This window comes from Leptonychotes weddellii, chromosome 10 (assembly GCF_054177405.1).
Source record: "Leptonychotes weddellii isolate Sample4059 chromosome 10, ASM5417740v2, whole genome shotgun sequence".
Classification (NCBI taxonomy): domain Eukaryota; kingdom Metazoa; phylum Chordata; class Mammalia; order Carnivora; family Phocidae; genus Leptonychotes; species Leptonychotes weddellii.
In genome coordinates, this window is record NC_138378.1 from 34,108,249 (window position 1) to 34,129,048 (window position 20,800).

General features: G+C 45.6%; 1 protein-coding gene across 2 annotated transcripts in view; it reads left to right on the plus strand.

The window, feature by feature from the left end:
- Positions 1-15,573, plus strand: part of ISM1 (isthmin 1) — a 69,147-nt gene extending 53,574 nt beyond the window's left edge. For both annotated transcript variants that reach the window (XM_006741618.3, XM_081833242.1), the window contains exons 4-6: positions 5,012-5,155; positions 10,023-10,112; positions 13,832-15,573. In XM_006741618.3, coding sequence (XP_006741681.1) covers positions 5,012-5,155; positions 10,023-10,112; positions 13,832-14,349 — 752 coding nt within the window. In that variant the 3' untranslated portion in view covers positions 14,350-15,573. The remainder of the gene's footprint in view (positions 1-5,011; positions 5,156-10,022; positions 10,113-13,831) is intronic.
- The last annotated feature ends 5,227 nt before the right edge of the window (positions 15,574-20,800 follow it).

Consider the following 20,800-nt stretch of genomic DNA (forward strand, 5'->3'; position numbering starts at 1 on the left):
CACCAACATTTATATAGCACTTCCCATGCACTACTGCCTCTTCATGGCATCTCACATATATTAGCTTATTTAATCAGCTCTCTCAGGCAGGTACCCCATTTTACAGATGGGAAAACTGAAGCCTAGAGAAGTGAAGCAACTTGACCTCAAGGGTCAAGACCTAAGATTCATCTCAGGCAATCTGAGCCCAGAGTTTGTTCTCTTAACTACTTTGTTATTCTGCCTCTCTGGGGAATAAAAAATAACATATCCCTTCAGACAGTAGAGTGGTTTCTAGAAATGCATGCTTAACTTGGGAGACAGAAATGGGAGGGAAAGCAAGAGAAACCCAGAGGATCCCTGGGTGCCAGTCTGACATGTCACAGGTTTCTGGCTTAACCTGTTTGCCTAGCACACAGGGGACATTGTTTTGAAGAATGGAGCTCAGACCCTCCCTATCAGAATCCCCCGATTGCGTGTTTAAAGTTACCAATCCTGGCCCCAACTCCTTCCCTCTATACCAATGGCCTTCAAGGAGTGAACCCCAAGTCAACTGCATCAGCATGGTCTGAGGTTGTGACAGGAATGCAAATTTTCAGGCCCCAACCCCAGGCCTATTGAATCAGACACTCTGGGCTGGGTCCCCAAAATCTGTGTTTGAACAAGCCCTCAAGGGGGCTCTGGTGCACTGAGCACCACTATTCCAGAGTGACAGTCCTCAGCCTTGGTTGCTCCTTATACTCACCTGAGCAGTTGTTTAAAGTCCCAATGCCCAGGCTTCTCTTCTCTTAGACTATGTTATAAAACACCTAGACCTATTTGGTGGAAGTTGGTGGAAGTTAGTTAGACCTAGTTGGTGATTGTGGGAACATGATGTGACCATGAGTTGGCTCCACTCTGGACTGTATTTGAGGTGCTACATTTGAAATGCCTTCTGTAGAGATACTTAAGGTATCGTCAAGGACAAAGAAAGAGTCCAAACAAATATTTTTCTGTCAAATAGTTGTATACCATTCCCAAAATTGTTCTGAATAACCCGCATAATGAAACCAGATGGGTATTGCTTACAATAACCTGGGTTTGGGACTCCGTTCTTTACAATTCTCTGCCTGGTCATAGGCCTATTTTAATAGAGTTCACAGTGAGTTTTGTCAAGGCTTAAGTGGATGTCTTAAAAAAGAGAGGCCAGTGTGGGCCAGAATTATAGCTGCAGGGGTACCGGGATATAGAACAGCATACGGCAGGCACAGAGAGACCTCACATCTCATCCCAGCTCTGCCAGGTTTGAGCTGTGTGACGTTAGGCAAGACCCTTAACCTCTCTGAGCCTCAGTTTCCTTATCCATAAAAGGTGGATGTTTCCACCTACCCACAGGATTATTATAGGAGTTTAATCAGTATGTTTAGACAGAGAAGCTGGTTAAAGCAGGCCCTCAAAAATTGGTAGCCACTCTCATCTAAGATTAGTGGTGGAGGCTTGCCCATGACCAAGTCAAGACCCAAATCACTCCAGTTGCCCAGACACTGTCACTGACCCACAGAACTCTAGTGCCCTGAAACTGCTTAATCACTACTTTAAAATTTCAAATGACATGCTTGAAACCCAGCTCTCAGCCCAGTACACTGCAGATTGTTTTCTTCCCTCGCTGAACTCTTTGATGTCACAGGGACTGGTTTTTACTGTCATTGTTGTCATCTTAGCAATTACTGCTGTTCACATTCATTTTCTGCTCTGAGCGATGCTCCCTGGCAGGTGAGCAAATGAGAACAGGCTTGTTTTATTAAAGCAGAAAGGAACACTGCCCTCAAAGCCTTCTGTCCTTCGCACACATTAAACAAATAGAGATTCCCCAAGAGGAGGGTCTTTCCTGGGACATTCATCTTGAGACAATCTGCTACGGAGCCTTCAGGATGGTGAGCTGACATACATGCTTAGCCCTTCTTCACTAGCCTAATAGAAGTGATTAGCCACGTGGCGACGGATCTATTCTGTGCCCGACTTTGGGGGACCACGTTTTAAGTTTGTAAAATAAAGGGCTTTGTGAGCATTTAAAATAAAAACATGAAGAAAGCCACTTACTGGGATAATAAACCCTTCATTGTTCCAGAGTCCACTAGCCATCTAGAAAGCATATTTTAGGGAGAATTTTATGGTATATTTGTAACAGTTAACTTTTGCTGCTTAAGGAACCACCCCCAAAATTTAGTAGCTTCAAAGAACAAACATATTCTCTCTTAAGAATCTGCAGTTTGCCTGGACTGTTCTTCAGCTCTGGGCTGGCTTGGCTGGGGCTGGATGGTCTAGGATGGCTTCCCTCAGCAGTGGGGCCCCAGCTGGACAGGTGGCTGGCTGGGGTCTTTCTCCAGCTGTCCCTCACCCTCAAGGTGGCCAGCCCAGGCTCTTCACATAGTGTTGGAAGAGTTCTCTACAGCAAGAGGGCAAACCCTAACGCACGAACACTTTTCTTCCGGGCTTTGTTTGCATTATATTTTCCCGTTGGCCATAGCAAGTCACATAGCCTAGGCTGGGGGTCAGCAGGAGAGGAAAGTAACCAAAGGGTAGATATGGGGAGAGGAATTATGGAAGTCATTTTTCACATAATCTGACACAGTATTAACATGTAGTAATTTAGATCCAAGAAACCAAGACCAGAAATTACCTTGTGCAAAGATTCTGATATAAGCCTCATGGCAGGTTTAATGCTTAAGTCTCAAAGTTCAAGGATATTTCCCAAAATTATCTCTCCATATTACTGCAACAGGAAGGAAAGGTTGCAAGAGATTTCTAGAAGGCTGCAGTCCCATTGCTTCTGCTGAGCCAAGCAGGAACACCACTTGGCATCATTGGTTATGTACCCACCATGTAGGTGACAGGAACTCTACCTATGTGATTTAATAAACTTTTTCTAACTGGCCCACCACCCCCTTGATGAGTCTAATGACAGTACAATCTTTATTTGTGACTTTTTGTTGTTGTTCCCTTCAACAAAGTTGGTCTTGGTGGTATGTGTAGGATGTGGTTGAGTGTGTTCATGTGTGCCAATTACCCACTGCACCTGAATGCTCCCCCTGATGAGAGTGTGATGTCATGATGGTTCCAGGCATATCTCTGATGTTCTTGGGGACATTACCAAGAGATACCAGACCCCAGAGGTCTTGGAGGAAGCAGCAGCTGCCCCTACCAAGGTGGTTTCTCCCTCCGGAAGCAGCTTGCCTCCCCAATTCTATGTGTTGATGCCTAGTAAGAGATGGGAGAGATGAAGAGGCTCACACTGGGGAAACAGGCCCAACTCCTTCACATGAGACAGTAGTTTCAAACATCTGGCTTGGCTGTGTTGCTGGAAAACCATTTCTTTAGAAGAAGATCAAAATACAAAAAGATTCCTTTTGGGGAAGGAGGAGAAGTGGATGGGGACCCTGTGGGCAAACTCTCTGCTCTGGGTTTAGGGATGAGAATACAACCATGAACAACTCCCCACCCCCAACTCCATTTAATGGGCTGAGGAGACTCAGCGGCCCTGTGTTTGCCTGAGGAGTGTTCAGAGTGAGCACCATGTAAACAACAGCCTGGGAGTCTGGCAAAGAGCCCACACTGCAGGTAGAAACATGTGTGGACTACATTCTTGCCAGGCCTACATAATAATGATCACCACGACCTGTTAGGAACCGAAAGGACCCCTTCCCAGCAAAGCACATGCCTATAGCACCAAGCTTGGCACTGGCAGAGGCCCCAAGGCTGTAGGAAGATCTGGAGGAACCAGGAGAAATTATTACAGAGGAGAGATGCTGCAGAGGGAGTCATGCTGTGGAGATCAAGGGCTCAGCACTAGGACCCCAACTTTCCTTTCTGTTACCCTTATGACCTTGGGTAAGTCCCCCCACAATCACTCTAGGACTTAGTTTCTTTACTTTTAAAAGGAGAAACCTATTCTTGATAATATACCGACCTTCCTCACACCCCTCACATGCCCGGGCCCCCCTAGTTTGGTCTACTTCTTTTTTCCATACCTTTTCTTGGCTTCTAATATACTGTGTAACTTACTCATTTTGTGTTGATTAATTATTGCCTGACTCTTACTACGAAAATATTAGTTCCACCAGGACAAAAATCTTTGACAGTTTTATTTAATATTTCCCATATACCTAGAATTATGCCTGGCATACAAAGGGGCTCAATAAATATTCATTGGATAGATATTAAGTGATGACCTCGAAGGATCATTTCTAGCTTTACCATGATGTAGCGGTTATCTGCTGCTATATAACAAACCATCCCAAAACTCGGTGGCTTAAAACAACAGCAGTTTATTATCTCTTGATTCCGTGGCTCAGGAGTTCAGGCAGGGCCCCACGAGGCAGTTGCCATGCTCGCCATGGCATCTGCTCTATTTAGCTGTCCACTGGGAGGGGCTAGAAGGTTCAACAAGGCTTCACTCACCTGTGTAGTATCTTAAGGCCCCTCATGTGCCTCCTCTCTTCCATGTGGTGGCCCATGATTTACAGGTTTAGCCTCAGCTTCTTTCAGAGTGACTGGATTGCCCAGAGCGAAAGTCGGAAGCTGCCAGGCTCCTAGGGTGGAAGTCAGCTCAGATTTTAGGGAAGGGGAAATAAACTCTCTCTCTCTCTCTCTCTCACTTGCTCACGCTCGCTCTTGCTCTCTCGATGAATGTATGTATGGGGAGGGAAGGAAGTGATGGTGGTCATCTTTGGAAACTACCTACCATAGTATTGCATGATCCCATACTCTACAAATGCATGCATTCTCATGAAGGTCTTACTGGGCACCTCCTAGGGGTCAGGCCCTGGCCACGTGCTGACCACCACAGTGCTCAAAACCTCAGACAGAGTCCCTGCTCTCATGAAGCTAATCCCTAAAATGAACTCTGGAGCCACAAGCCTTTTGACTCCAGCTGGCATCTGGTCCCCTCTAACGGTGAGAACGATGGGAGAAGACAACTGGCAGGCTACTTGACAAGGGGGATTTGGGGACTCTTCGGGCGAGGCCGGTGACCGTATCCCTGACTCCCTTCCAGATTCCACAGATGGTGAGGGCGACTGGAGTCTCTGGTCTGTCTGCAGTGTCACCTGTGGGAATGGCAACCAGAAACGCACCAGGTCTTGTGGCTACGCATGTACTGCAACAGAATCTAGGACGTGTGACCGTCCAAACTGCCCAGGTGGGTTTATGCAGGGGAGTGGCTCCAAGTTCAAGGGGAAATTTTTCATTTATATTTAGACCTTTGAGAAAATGACTTTTTAAAGGACAACCATTTCCCTAATAAGAATTCTGACCAGACTGAAACAAGAGATGAGTAATGAGCTGAATGGATGAAAACATGGGTTTTCTGAGTCTTATGCACAATTGCAAAGGCCATGACGTAGAAGACAATGCTGCAGCGTACTTGTTTAATTTAAAGGAGGGGCTCTGGTTAAGTTGGGCCTTTGATGTGGGATTTGTTGTGCCTTGAAGAGACACATGCAGAGAGACATTCATGGTCTGATAAGGAAGCCAGGATGAGAGACTTCACAGACGCGTACAGGAAAACCATGCTGGTAGCCCTGTCGGTGAGGCGGGAGAGTTGCTAAAGGCTCCATGGGAGGAAACAGGAAACTTGGCAGTTAATTATTACTTTTTTTTAAAGATTTATTTATTTACTTGAGAGAGAGAGAGAAAGTAAATGGGGGGAGGGGCAGAGGGAAACACAGAATCCTGAAGCAGACTCCCTGCTGGACTCAATCCTAGGACCCTGAGACCCTGACCTGAGCTGAAATCAAGAGTCAACCGCTCAGGGTGGCTCAGATGGTTAAGCGTCTGCCTTCAGCTCGGGTCATGATCCCAGGGTCCTGGGATCGAGCCCCACATCGAGCCCCACATCGGGCTCCTGACTCAGTGGGGAGTCTGCTTCTTCCTCTCCCTCTGCCTCTCCCACTGCTCATGCTCTCTCTCTCTGTATCTCTGTGTCTCAAATGAATAAATAAAATCTTAAAAAAAAAAAAAGAGTCAACTGCTTAACGGACTGAGCCACCCAGGCGCCCCCAGTTAATTATTACTTTAAACTGCATTGCCTACTCTGGGCAAATGCATTAAAATCCAGAGATTCAAAAGCAAAAATAAATAAATAAATAAATATTAAAAAAAAATAAACTGCATTGTCAGTGTTTTAAAAACTAAACTAATTGTAAACTTGGTGAGAGGCCATATTGGGGGTAAAAAAATAATTGTGTTTGTCTGTAGCAGTTGGGTATCAAAGTGTGGCCTGTTTTTATACAGCATACACATTTTTAAAGGGTCAAGAAGAAGGAAAAGGAAGAGGAAAAGAAAGAAGAGGAGGAAAAGGAGGAGGGGAAAGGAGGGAAGAAATATGCAACCAAGACCACATGTGACTCACAAAGCCTAAAATATTTACTCTCTGACCCTTTACAAAACAATTTACCAACTCCTGGTCTGTAGTTTTGCATTTTACATGTGTTCCAGTTGCCAGGTAGAATACCAGCTTAAAATAAGATCTCGGGTTCTTCCAAGAAACGGCACATTCTGAGTGGCTTCATCTGAAAGATATTTCAGAGAAAGTTTGATCCCCACATGCCCAAACTTCCTTTTTCTTTTTTTTTAAATTTAAATTCAATAAGCCAACATAGAGTACATTATTAGTTTCTGACGTAGTGTTCAATGATTCATCAGTTGCATATCACACCCAGTGCTCATCACATCACGTGCCCTCCTTAATGCCCATCACCCAGTTACCCCAACCCCCCACCCACCTCCCCTCCAGCAGCCCTCAGTTTGTTCCTAGAGTTAAGAGTCTCTCATGGTTTGTCTCCCTCTCTGATTTCTTCCCATTCAGTTATCCCTCCCTTCCCCTGTGGTCCTCCATGCTATTCCTTATATTACACATATGAGTGAAACCATATGATAATTGTCTTTCTCTGATTGACTTATTTCACTTAACATAATACCCTCCAGTTCCATGCACATCGGTGTAAATGGTAGGTATTCACCCTTTCTGATGGCTGAATAATATTACATTGTATATATGAACCACATCTTCTTTATCCATTCATCTGTTGAAGGACATCTCGGCTCCTTCCACAGTTTGGCTATTGTGGACATTGCTGCTATGAACATTGGGGTTCATGTGCCCCTTCTTTTCACTACATCTGTATCTTTGGGGTAAATACCCAGTAGTGCAATTGCTGGGTTGTAGGGTAGCTCTATTTTTAACGTCTTGAGGAGCCTCCATACTGTTTTCCAGAGTGGCTGTACCAGCTTTCATTCACACCAACAGTGTAAAAGGGTTTGCCTTTCTCTACATCCTTGCCAACATTTGTTGTTTCCTATCTTATTAATTTTAACCATTCTAACTGGTATCTCATTGTGGTTTGATTTGTATTTCCCTGATGCCAAGTGATATGGAGCATTTTTTCATGTGTCTATTAGCCATTTGTATGTCTTCTTTGGAGAAATGTCTATTCCTGTCTTCCACCCATTTCTTGACTGGATTATTTGTTTTTTGGGTGTGAGGTTGATACAGACTTCCTTTTTCTTTTCTTTATTTATTTTTGGGGGGGCGGAGAGAGAGTGCAAGTGAGTGGAGGCGCAGAGGGAGAGGGAGAGAATCTCAAGCCAGCTCCACACTCAATGCAGAGCCTGATGCAAGGCTCAATCTCACAACCCTCAGATCACGACCTGAGCCAAAATCAGGAGTCTGGCCATAACCGACTGAGCCACCCAGGCGCCCCCAGACTTCCTCTTTCTATTCCTAGAACTCAGTTGTCAGACCATAAGGCTGAGATTTGAAACAAAAAAGAAGTGGAAGTGGGCACCTGGGTGGCTCAGTCGGTTGAGTAACTGCCTTCGGCTCAGGTCATGATCCTGGAGTCCCAGGATTGAGTCCCACGTCGGGCTTCCTGCTCAGTGGGGAATCTGCTTCTCCCTCTGACCCTCCTCCTCTCGTGCTCTCTCTCTCTCTCTCAAATAAATAAATAAAATCTTTAAAAAAAGAAGAAGAAGCAGAAGAGCAAATGGGTTTCTGAGGGGAGAGAGGAAAGATCAGATTGGGCATGTGTATGTTAGCAAAGAGCATATGTAGAAAATGGGGCTGAAATTTAACAAGTGGCTGTTCTGGTCTATGTCAGGCATGTGGGTGGATTTCAGAAAGTGGAGCAACCATCAAGATGCTTTTCCTGATCTTTCTCATGCTCATCATAATGAAGCTGAGTTGGAAGTCTGATGTGATGGGATTTAGATAGGTGGAAATAAACCCATAAATAATAAATAAGTAGAGAAGGAGGAAGAGGAGGAAGACAACAAAGAAGGAAGAGAAAGAATACGAAGATGAAGAAGAAAAAAAAGATGATAATGAAGATCATAGAGAATAGGATTTTTTGAGGACTTAAGAATCAAGCAAATTTCTAAGGTCTTCATGTGCCTTATTTCATTTTCCCTGCAATTGCCTCATGAAGTGGGTGTTTATTATTGCCCCCACTCGACAGCTGTGGAAACAGGCATGGGGTTAACTTGCATGAGTCACACAAGCAGCAAGAGATCAATCTTGAATCTGAATTCAGGCAGTCTGATTCCAGAGTCCATGGTCTTAACAATTAATCTATTCCACTGCCACCAGGAGGAAGGATATGGGGCTCAGCCACCCGTGGATACAGACAGCATTTAGTGTCGGGGCTCAGGGGCTTGCCTATTGTTTTCTTGTCCCGAGCTGGTACCCGGATCCAAGTCTACCACCCGGTGACCACCATTTTGAATGTTTCCTTCTTGTTTTCTCTCACCACCTAGAGCAATGTTCCCAGTAGCCCTGCTTATACATTTTCTTCTCTTCTGACCCTGCCCTTCTTCCATCCTTTCTGCCTCTCTGTTCCTGGGCCATCTGTCCAGTGTTTCAGGGTTCCTTTGGAACATGAAGGATTTTTTTTCTTACAGGATCTCTTTCTTTATTTGGTTTGTTGATTCTCAGCCTTACTGGAAAGAATCATGGAGCAGGCAATAACCACCCCCACCCCACCCCACCCCCGCCTGGAAGTGATTACACTGTAAAAGCTTGTCCCCTAGGTCAACCCTGCAAATAAGTTCAAGGGGCCTCACATAAAGCCAGAGAGAGCCCCTTAAAGGAAATCAAGTCATGCCTCGCAGGCAGCCAAGGTTCTCCACCAGCATAGACTACCATGTTCCACCACCCTGGCCTCCTCAGATGCCTCAGCTAGCACAGCAATCCTGTTTGTAAGGGAAGCCTGGATGGGAGTGGTAGCTTGAGGGAGGGAGAGGGGAACCAGGAAGTAGGAAACAAACTGGATTCAGCCACTCAGAGCAAGTAATGACAAGCCCAGCTTACTCTCTTTGAAGCATCATGGGCAGTGCTAGACGTCCTAGAATGTGAGGTATCTGCTCTTTAGCTATGGACTGCTATATCCTCAAAATGAGCTAGAAAATACTCCTGGGGAAATTATTAGCTAACACTCACCACTTACTGCTGTAAGTGCTTTCTTTACACATAATTCATTGATTGCATTTAACTCTATGAGGTGGGGCATTTGTATCTCCTCATTTTACAGATGTGAAAGCTGAGGCACATGAAGGTTAAGTGGCCTGCCCGAGGTTACAGGCTAGGAATGATTTGAACCCAGTCAGTTGGTCCTGAAAACTGGTATTGACCACTAGACAAAATATTAACCACTGCCTCTAATCCAGTTTGTCACCCTGACACCACCAGACAGACAGTCTTGTAGACAGACACGTGTCCCCTCCTGCCCCAAACCCTATTCCGGGGCCTAGTGAATGAGTTCCTTAAGACTCATTCAGGCACATTTGGATCTGATTTCATGCTGCAAATGGTATCTGGGGGTTTAATATATTTTATGCTCTACTACCTGCTTTTTACTGTTTCTCCACTGGCAAGTTCCTACCCAAGAGTAGTAATGAATACAAAAAAGGCTTTGTTCAGGTGTATTTGTTTCTTAATTTGCTGGGGAGGTGGGGGGGGGGGTCACTTTTTCCATATAACTAGGGAAAAATGAGCTCCTGTCTGTTTTTAGGAATTGAAGACACCTTCAGGACAGCTGCCACCGAAGTGAGTCTCCTGGCCGGAAGCGAGGAGTTTAATGCCACCAAACTGTTTGAAGTTGGTAAGGAGATTTTTTTTCCCCCTTTTTTTCTAATCCAAATATTGATTTACTATTTTGGAGATTCCTTTGCCTTTGCAGTGCCATCCGGTCCTAGGATCCATTTAAGTGTTTCATTTTCCTCTTATGGGGTCTAGTTCTCCCAGCGTATTTCTTGCTCACTGAATATACTCCAAGCAAGAGAGAGCCGTCCCGTGCCTCCTGCAGCAGGCTGAGCAGAGTAGAGAGGCCTCTGTGTCCGCCTTGCTTACTATCCAACTTCCATGGCAAGAAGTGGGACAGGGCCGCTCTCTCCTCAGCATGGATTCAGTCTCCAGTGGGGCCTCAGGCCACATGGAATCTCTTCTGACAGCCCTCACTGAGTGTCCCCAAGAAGTCAGGCAATGCTGGTCTCGGTTCTGTAGCAAAAGGAGGGAAAAGGAGCTCTCTCAGTATTGTGACTGTCTCCCTCTACCGCATACATTTTTTGTAAACTTTTGGCATACCCTGCTACTTGTCTGCTCGAAAGTGCTAGACCAAACACAATCCACATGAACCAAGCCAAATTGCAAGTGACTACTTAGGTGCAAGGGAAAAGCTTCCTTTTTAAAAATAGCTTCATGTGCTTCAGGATGCAATTCTTTATTGCAGAAAGGTGAGACTCCTGTCACATGTCTGTGTGCCACCCAAAACTTCTTCAACCTCGGCCAAACAGGAGTCAGTTTGGACATCCTGTGTGACCCAGGGCTTCAACCTCAGTCCTTCATATGCACAAACTACCTTTGGCAGGAACTTTCTGCAAACACAATGCATTTGACTACCCCACCCCTGTCACCCCAAAAGAAATTAGAGACTAAATGTGGGAAATTTACATAAAAATGGTAGAGCAACAAAGGTTGTCTCTTGGGGGCAGAGAGCTTCTCAGGTCTTTCCATATTGCACACCTTGCAACAGGTAGCTGCTTGCTTTTTTGAAGAGGATAGGTCCAGTAGCACAAAGCCACACCTGAGGTGGGACTAAAGACACACAGAGATGAGCAAGGATGGGTGCCAATCAGGTTCTGGGCAGGAACAAACATGACACACTGGAATCAGGTAATTGAGGAGCATTCGATGAGGGTCTGTTGGCAAAGTTGTGATGAGCAGGGTAGAATGGATACCAAGAAGGGCTGGACAGAACAGTGGGGAGCCCTTACCACCCCTTGGCCTGAAGGGACCAGAGTAGCTGTGTGGAGAGGGCTACCTGTCAGCACTTGGGGCTCTCAGAAGGATGTAGCCAACCTGCAACAATGAGGGAGGAACCACAGGAACAAATACTTTGACCTCACTCTCCTCTCTGCCCCTGGTCTCTGGCCAGGTCCTCCCTTTGGCTCAACCCAAAGAGAAGTCAGGGCTCAAGGAGCCCATTGATAGAGTCCACATAGGACAACCTTCCAGGGCAAGGGAAAACATGGAATGAGGATAGAGAAGGACAAACAGAAGAAGCCTCGCCGAGATGGGACACAGCTTGATCTGCACAGGGTCACTTGTCAACCTAGTAGTGCCTCAGTTATCTGATCTGCAAAATGGTACGAGGTAATAGGGCCCCCTTGTAGAGCTATTATAGAATTAAATGAGTTAGGGCGCCTGGGTGGCTCAGATGGTTGAGCGTCTGCCTTCGGCTCAGGTCGTGATCCCAGGGTCCTGGGATCGAGTCCCGCATCGGGCTCCCTGCTCCTTGGGAGCCTGCTTCTCCCTCTGCCTCTCTCTCTCTCATGAATAAATAAATAAAATCTTTAAAAAAAAAAAAGAATGTTTTAAAAAAAAAAAGAATTAAATGAGTTAATATTGGCAGAGCATTTAGAACGTGCCCATCACACTGAACACCTACCAAGTTTGATAGATAAAAATGAGTCAGTGTATGTTCTGTAGGTACATGAATTATGATGACCTTCCACACTGGAAGGAAAATAACCAAGCCATTTTCTAGGGCCTCACTGAATATTGTCTCTGAAGACCTGCCTGATGGAGGAGACCCTCCCTGGCTTTGCAGAAACACATTTCCCAGGAGGGAGCCTGCAGTCTCTCCCTACTGTTCAGTCCGGGGCTCACAGGGCTGGAATCTTAGAACTCAGGCCCCAGTGGAGCCTTAGCACATCCCCACCGGCAGCACCCTGGAACCTGTGCGGAGGACTCCCTACGTTCCTGCAGTTTAATCCTCATCGCACTGTAGAAGACAGGCGTTCTTTTCATCCCCAGTTTAGAGATGAGGATACTGGGAGGGAGACTATACCTGCACAAGGGCATGAGCTACTAATTCCATTGAGCTGGAATTCGATCCCAGGGAGCCGAACACAAAATCCCACACTCTTCATCTTAGGCCAGGCCTTTCTGAGCTCCTGAGAGACGCCCCATCTCTCTCTTCCTCATTCCACTGAAGAGAAAGAAGCCTGAGCCCTCCTCCAAACTGCCCCCAACCCTGCCCCCATCCTGGCCACTTGATTCCTTCTTCGGGCACCACCAGCCTCCCAGGCACCTGGGTCAGAGCTGGGGAGTCACTCCTGATGTCTCTCCTCCTTCCCCTCAAGCCCACCCAGGCCCGGTGGCCCTAACTCTCTGAGCACGCTTGATCCCTCCTGTTCTCTCCCTTCCCACCTGGACTCTTGCAACTGATACCAGCACTGAATATATCTTCTTCCTGTACAGCTCAGCCAATAGCTCACTGTCCTTAATAACCTTCAGTGGTTCCCTAGTGTCCTCTGAACAAGCCTAAACTGCACTGAAGAGCCCCAAAATCTGACACCAACAGCCTTCCTTCCCCATAAACTCTGTCCCGGTGACACCGAATGTTTTCCACACCCCCAGACAACCCCAGCAGATTTTTTTCTGCTCAACCTTGGTTTGTACAAGTGGCCTGTTCCTGGGGGCAGGACCAGCACAAACATATCTTGGTTTTTCAAATAAAACCAGGAATCCACATTAATAAACTGGAACCACCTAAGTCTTAAATTATTTCAACAATTAATTAATTAGCAATGAATTCAGCATTTTTTAATATTGTAAGGTCCAAATACAACAACCTCTAGGGGCAGGTTCTGGCTGGAAGCCTAGAGGTCAGTGGCCTCTGGCCTAAATGTTAAGTTCCCTAAAAGCAAGGGCTACCAGCCCCTTCCTCTTTGAGGCATCTTATCATATGGATTTGCTTACAGGGATTGTCACCCTCCAGTGCCTGTGGTTAAGAGATTAGGCCACCAGCTCTAGCTTAAACCTGTCGGTGAGTGGCACAAATAAAACTTAGTCCTACCAGTTTGCCTTTGAGGCACTTTCTACCTTGTCACCAGATACTTAAAGAGGAGATTCAAAATTGCCCTGTATTATTGTTCATTTTGTTATAGGCCCCCTATTCTCCCTTTTTTTCCAGATGCCTACTAAAATTCAGGGATAATAATATCATATATTTTCAAGAAACAAGACCGATGAAGCAACTGTAATGGTTAAATCTAGGTGATTGCTGACAGGTAGTCACTGCTGATGTATCATCTCTCTACTTTTCTGTGTCTGAACATTTTTCATAGTATAAAGTGGGGAGGAGGTTGCCTTGTAAATAAAGTTCCCAAGTTCAAGGGGGGTGAGCATGACCAAACCGAGGGCTGGTGGTTCCAGGGGACAGCAGGGGTTGTCCCTGGGAGGAGAGGAGTTGACTTCAGTGTTAACCTGCCCCCGGTGTTGCATGTGGTGAGCGGGTTTCTCTGTGGTCTTTCTCAGACACGGACAGCTGCGAGCGATGGATGAGCTGCAAAAGTGAGTTCTTAAAGAAGTACATGCACAAGGTGATCAATGACCTGCCCAGCTGCCCGTGCTCCTACCCCACCGAGGTGGCCTACAGCACCGCGGACATCTTTGATCGCATTAAGCGCAAGGACTTCCGCTGGAAGGACGCCAGTGGGCCCAAGGAGAAGCTGGAGATCTACAAGCCCACGGCCCGGTACTGCATTCGCTCCATGCTGTCCCTGGAGAGCACCACGCTGGCCGCCCAGCACTGTTGCTATGGCGACAACATGCAGCTCATCACCAGGGGCAAAGGGGCGGGGACGCCCAACCTCATCAGCACCGAGTTCTCAGCGGAGCTCCACTACAAGGTGGACGTCCTGCCCTGGATTATCTGCAAGGGCGACTGGAGCAGATACAACGAGGCCCGGCCTCCCAACAATGGACAGAAGTGCACGGAGAGCCCCTCAGACGAAGATTACATCAAGCAGTTCCAAGAGGCCAGGGAGTACTAAGGAGATGTCACCTCCGGTATTTTGACACAAACGCACTGCGCTGATCTGCCGCCGGGGCAGAGTTCGTCTTACCCGCATCCATGGATATTTGTATATACCACGTGGGTATTTTCCATAAATTACACTAGAGGTGCACACAAGGCCCGGGTGACTGCCGTCTGAAGCCACCTTGCCATCCAAAATGCCCGCAGAGCTCCTTGGAATCCCTCTGAGGGGTGATGTCAGCAGGAGGATGAGGACAAAGGAGCCAGAAGAAGAACCTGGAAGCCATAGTGGGTGGGATTCGATTTACACCCAGATCCTGCGCTTCCAGGAGAAGCAAAGAGGGAAAGACTGAGTTGTAAACGTTATAAGCAGTTTTTATATATAACTTATTTAATATGAATGTGACTTAAGCATAATCTTTTCGCTGGAGTTGTGAAACTGTTTAATCACTTCTGTGAGAGTTCAGACAGGGGCTTAAGGAGGTGGAAGAGAAAGGGAATTTTGGAGTAACTTTTTTAAAACTAAATAACTCAATGGAAGTGTATCAAAAACAAGAAAACGTCCACCTTAAACCAAATGTTCTTTAGTCATGACGCACCTTGCTGGCGTCTCGGCTTCCAACATGCACTTGCCTAAGATTGGATAGGGGGTGGGGGGCACAGGGGTATTTTAGGGGCAAATCTGAGGACTGGTTTTAAATAGGCTTTAAAATAAAAGGCCAATATTAGCATAATGCTATAATTCTACTAAAAGGCTTCAGAGTGGCAGAAGTTCTGCTCATGTCTTAGTGGGAGGTTCAGAAGCCTGCGGGAAGGTCGGACATAAAAACAGGTAGTAGCACTTTTCCAAAAGAAAAAATAAAAGCAAAATAGATGGGAAAAGAACATGGACCTCATTTCATCTATTTTATTCTAATACCATCGTAACAATTTTTTTCTCCACCAATATATTACCAGTAAATACATATAAAAAGAGTAGGGGGACTCAAGTCTTGAAAATCCTAATTTTTTTTTTATGTTTTAAGAAAGGGGAAAAAAACTACATTATTTTTGTAAAGTATTTATTGAGTCATTGAGTCTTGTGCATCAAGCATTGTAATATGACCTGGTTATGTAGTGTGGAACTTAAGACAAAGAGTTTGTTCTTATGCAACCTTTCCTTGCAAAACTCCAGGAAAAGAGAATATATCACAAAATCATGATCAAATGTGTTACCTGCAATAAATGTGTAACCTGCAAATATTTATGATGCAAATACCATAAAGAGTAGGCCCAGGGCGTCAAGGCAGGAGAAAGGAAGGTTCAAACCAGGTGGGAATAAAAGGCTCATTGATTGATGTGATGGTGGGTGGGATAACTCATGGCATCTTTGGCACCAAGAATGTCAAGCCAGTCCCCAGGAGGCTGAACTCATTGACACACAGGTAAGTTTTTGCCCACTCAGAGCTAAGAAAGAGCTAAGAAAAGCAGGCCAGAACAAAGGCTTGAGAGTCCAGGTGAGGGGCACCTGGGTGGCTCAGTTAGTTAAGCATCCAACTCTTAATTTCGGCTCAGGTCATGATCTCAGGGTCGTGAGATCGAGCTCTGTGTCAGGCTCCATGCTAGGTTTGGAGCCTGCTTAAGGTTCTCTCTCTCCCTCTACCCCTACCCCTCCCCTACCTCCCCCCATCCCTTTCCAAAAAAAGACCATCCAGGTGAGCAGGACAAAATTCTGCAATGACAGAAGTAGAACTACTCATTATGCAGATTATTCATTTTCCAGATGAGAAAACCAAAACCCAGGAAAAAAACATATATCACATTGGACCCATCTTTCATTTCCTGGCCCAATGCTCTTTCTACTATATCAAATTATTGGTGTCCTGGTGGTGTCTTTGGTATTCTTGATCCCACCCCTAAGTTCCCCTAATAAAATATGTTCTTTTGGAAAAGGTTTTATCAATCATATACACTTTGGAATGAATTACCCATGTATTTCCCTTCTCAGAATATTTATATTTAAAAGCTATTTCTATTATGACATGAGAAGCTTTATTGACATCTGAAGGAATTTTAAACAACTGAACTGATAGGGAGAGAATCAATATATCTATATATCAGGGAAGCAGATTTGGTTTCTAATAATAAGAAAACCATTTTTTGCAAAGAAATTTGGTTGCAGGGCGCCTGGGTGGCTCAGTCTTTAAGTGTCTGCCTTTGGCTCAGGTCATGATCCCAGGGTTCTGGGATCGAACCCTGCATTGGGCTCCCTGCTCGGTGGGAAGCCTGCTTCTCCCTCTCCCACTCCCCCTGCTTGTGTTCCCTCTCGCTGTGTCTCTCTGTCAAATAAATAAATAAAATCTTAAAAAAAAAAAAAAGAAAGTTGGTTGCAATGGATTGCATTGCCTTTGAGGTGGTGAGTTCCCTGTTGGGACAGGTATTCAAGCAGAGACTGGAGATGAAACACATGAGAAGCTCAACTGAGTGATGAGAGAAAAAAATGTACAACAGTAACACCCTCTAATAAATGTTTTCTTTAAGGGTAAGTGCAAAGTACTATGGGAAAACAGGCAGGAATCAGGGAAGTACCTGTTGGGGCTAATGGAGGAGTGGTATTTCATAAAGCAGAGAACAGGGAGGGGGAAGTGGACATACTTGGAGTTAGAAAAAAGTAAGAATAAAAACAAGGAACAAGGAATGAAATTGGTGTTTTCTGAAGGCCAGTATATTTAGAGTGATGAGCAGAGGAACAAGAGTAGTAAGTTTTGGAGCTATATCTAAGATGTCTTTATTAAGGATTTAGCATGGAAGATTAAAAGGAACAGAGGTCTTTCCTACTAAAGTGAGAATGACTGATATGAACAATATTTTCAACAGGCTCTTTGCCTTTTCATACCAGACCTTGCTGACCTAGTAAAATGAGAGTTGGAAGATGAGGTGAATTGGGGGCAGGGGAGGGCCCCTGGGCTCTTTGCCTACTGAATACATCCCTGGTCTCCTATACATCATCAGGTTAGTGCCATACCTCTGGAAATTTGCTGAACTATGGTCTGCCTCTATCAGGATAAGCTAGTTTTCGGTCCCAAAGCCAATGAGTGATACTCAGAAAGCCAGAACCCCTCTACTCGGGTATCTGATAAGACAAGGCAATCTTATCTTATTTTCAGCACAGGACCTCAAGCCAGCTCCAGGGTAACCCCAAGTAATTCCTTCCTTGCAAGTGGATCATGAGCTCAAGGGCCAACTTCACCTGCAGCAGAGTAGGCTGCCTGCACCCTCACCCGCAGTCCCTAAATATGACCCCTCAGCAAGTGCTCTACAAAGACCTCTCATCAGATTTTTTGCTCCTTCAATTCTCCCTGGAAAAAGAGCCCCTTTTCTAATAATCCACTGGGCCTCTTGGGTGCCCCATGTGAGCGAGCCAAGAGGGGCAAACAGAGATGCCCAAGGCCCTCTAGTGGCCACACATGGGAAAGTTGAGGAAGAGGACTGGGACACGGGGCTTTCTCCTTGGCCCCAGTAAAATCATCCACCATGATTATAGTCTCCGGAGTGTTTGGAAGAGCTGGTTGAAGCCAGTTCTTTCTAATCACCAAGCCAACATTCATAACCTTAATCCTTGTTCTACTCCCTTCCTCACACTCCCTTCCTTCTACTCCCTTCCGACACTCACAGGATCAGTTTGGTTTTTGTTTGTTTTTCGCTCACTCACTCTGCCTTTACTCAGATTGTTCAAATCTGCCAAATGTCCCTGCATCAACCCTTACAGTGTCTCATATTGGGCACAGAGGATCTGGCTTTATTTCTACATATTCTGCTCAGCTTGGTCGTTCTTGAGCCTATAGCTGAGCTCTGGCTCTGGTTGGGTCAGTAACCGAGCTCAACATTTCTAGAAGAACAGAGTCCGGCCTGTTTTCCCTCCCACAGGCAAGTCCCATGCTGTCATCGGTTGGGTGGGCCTCTGGGGCAGGTGTCGTGTCCCTTACTTTTCCACACCCTGAGCTCATAGCACTGCACTGGGCAGACGTCAGGCAATGTGCAGAGAGGACTTAAGAATTTGAAGGTTGACTCAAACGACCTGTATTCCAGTCCCGGCTCCCACACCTGCCAGCAGGGTTCCACTGGACAGGTTAATCAGCCTCTGTGCATTTCCGTTTCCTCATACAGTTGTTACGAGAACAAACTAAGATAAGAGCCACGAAGTTCCTGGGGCCTGTCAGATACCATGTGCCATGAAGCTTAGACGTTGGGATTTAGTCATTTGGCAACTATATATTGAACATCTCCTAGTTGCCAGGCATTGTTCCAGCTACCAGAGATACAAAAGTATGTAAATCCAAGTCTTTCTGTTGGAGGGCAGACAGCCGAAAAATAAATAAGTACATAATCTGAGATAATGATAGGTGATATAAAGAAAAATAAATTATTTGATCACACACGTATGTTGCATTATTTATGGCAATACTAGTTGCTGTAATAGATAATCCTCAAAATCACAGTGGCTTAACCCAGTAAAAAGCTAGGGTCTGTTTCTGGTCAAGTGACTCTCTTCTAAGTGATGACCCAGGGGTCCAGGCTCCTTCCATATTGTGGCTCAGCTATCTTCAAGTTGTGACTCTCTAGGATGTCCTGGGGGTCATCTCTATTCCAGCCTGCTTGAAGAGTAAAGAGCGGGCAGGACATGCATAAAGGTTTACGTAGGTCAAGCAGAGAAGTACTGTACATCATTTCCTCTCCATCTCCACAGCTCTGTTCCATGCCACACTCTTCTGCGAGGACAAATGGGAAATAGAGTTTCGTTGGGGCGTTGGGGGTGCAGGAAGCCGAGATTGGCAATGTGAGCACTCAGCCTGTGTCTGCCACAGCGGTAAACCACCAACTACCTGGTTACACAAGGCAGGAATGAAAGTCAGCAGAAGGATCTCTGGATGGGCCCAAAGTAGGCGACCAAAGAAGAGAAGTCCTTCCCAGCCCCTCACCATCTTCCACATTGCATTATAGTGCTAAACTGGACCTCAGTTTCCCATCTATCAATTGGATAAGACCACCTGTTCTTCCTACTTGCTGGCACATCCCCCTTGGCACTTACCACACTTCCTACACATCTATGTCCACCAGCCTTTCAGGTGGAAGTCCACCAGCCCAACTCTCAACTGATCAAGCCTTTGCCTGATCTCTTTCTCTGGGCAGTGGGGCCCCTTGGCTTGCACAAGGAACAGAGTAAAGTGCCAGGGAGTTAACAGTGCCCCCCCGCCCAGGAGCACTTAACAGCTGACCTAGAGGAACTATGTGGATGAATACCCCAGCCTCCTCACCCTTAAGTGGACCAATTCCGAAGCATATTTTATACTATTCTCAGAGCTCCCAGTCTGACTGAGCTCCCTTCACCCAGAGTGGTAACTTCCTTGCTAACACGCCATTTATTGGCTTCCTTCCCATCCCCATGTTTCTTCCCCCACCCCCCTCTGTTGCTTGCCGGAATCATTTCTCCAGTGTGCTATCTGCTCAGATCATTCTCTCTAGATTCTCTTTTGGGGGAGTCCCAAACCAAGACATACTTTATGCTTTAATACTTACTGAGTGCCATTCAAATATAAGCTTACTATTATTATCATCATGCTCATGTGGAGAGGAGGTTTTACTGTTGGTGATATCTCTACCAAAAAAGAAAATTCAATCTCATTCTGACAAGAGATTGGGGCTCTACTAGATTTTTGAGCTTTTACAAAACAAATAATAAGCCCCCAGTTTTTATGATTAGATCCAACAGACAGAAAATGACTCCGCCAGATCCCTCTAAAAATTGGTGAAACCGTCTCCTAACTTTCGAATTCATCTCCTTGCTGACTACAAATCAGCCCTGCTCCACAGACCACACTTTGAGTAGCACTGTTCTAATCAACTGAGCAACAGTGATCAATACCCCCATGAGCAGGGATACTGGCCTGCCATACAAAATCATGAAAAACTTCACAGGAAATTATGTGTGGGGAGGGAAGATGACGGGGTTCTCCCTTTGTCATCCACTTACAATTTCCAGTGGAAAAATGTGTGGGTTGTCACCATTATGCCTGTACTATTTCAGACTAATTAAAGGCTTGCCGTGGTAATTACTGGGTGGGTATCCACAGGAACATACATCCATGTGTACAGATCCTGAATACAGTAGTATAAATTAAGACAGAAAGCTTACAGCCTGATGCTTTTCTGAAGCTTAGTATTGGTTTACCATATGGGATTAGAAGAAGAGGGGCACTTTCTGGGATCAGAAGGTAAGACTTCTTAGGAAATAAGTTTATGGGACTAGCAACTCTTTGTTGAACCAGAAGAAAAAAGCTTAGAGACAGTTGCGGTTTTTTGTTTTGTTTTGTTTTTTGTTTTTTGTTTTTTATTTTTTTCTATCTCCATCTCCATGTAGAAGTTTGGAAAGCCAACATACAAAGATCAGTGCTTTGCCTGGAATGGTAAAAAGAACATCATCCTCAACC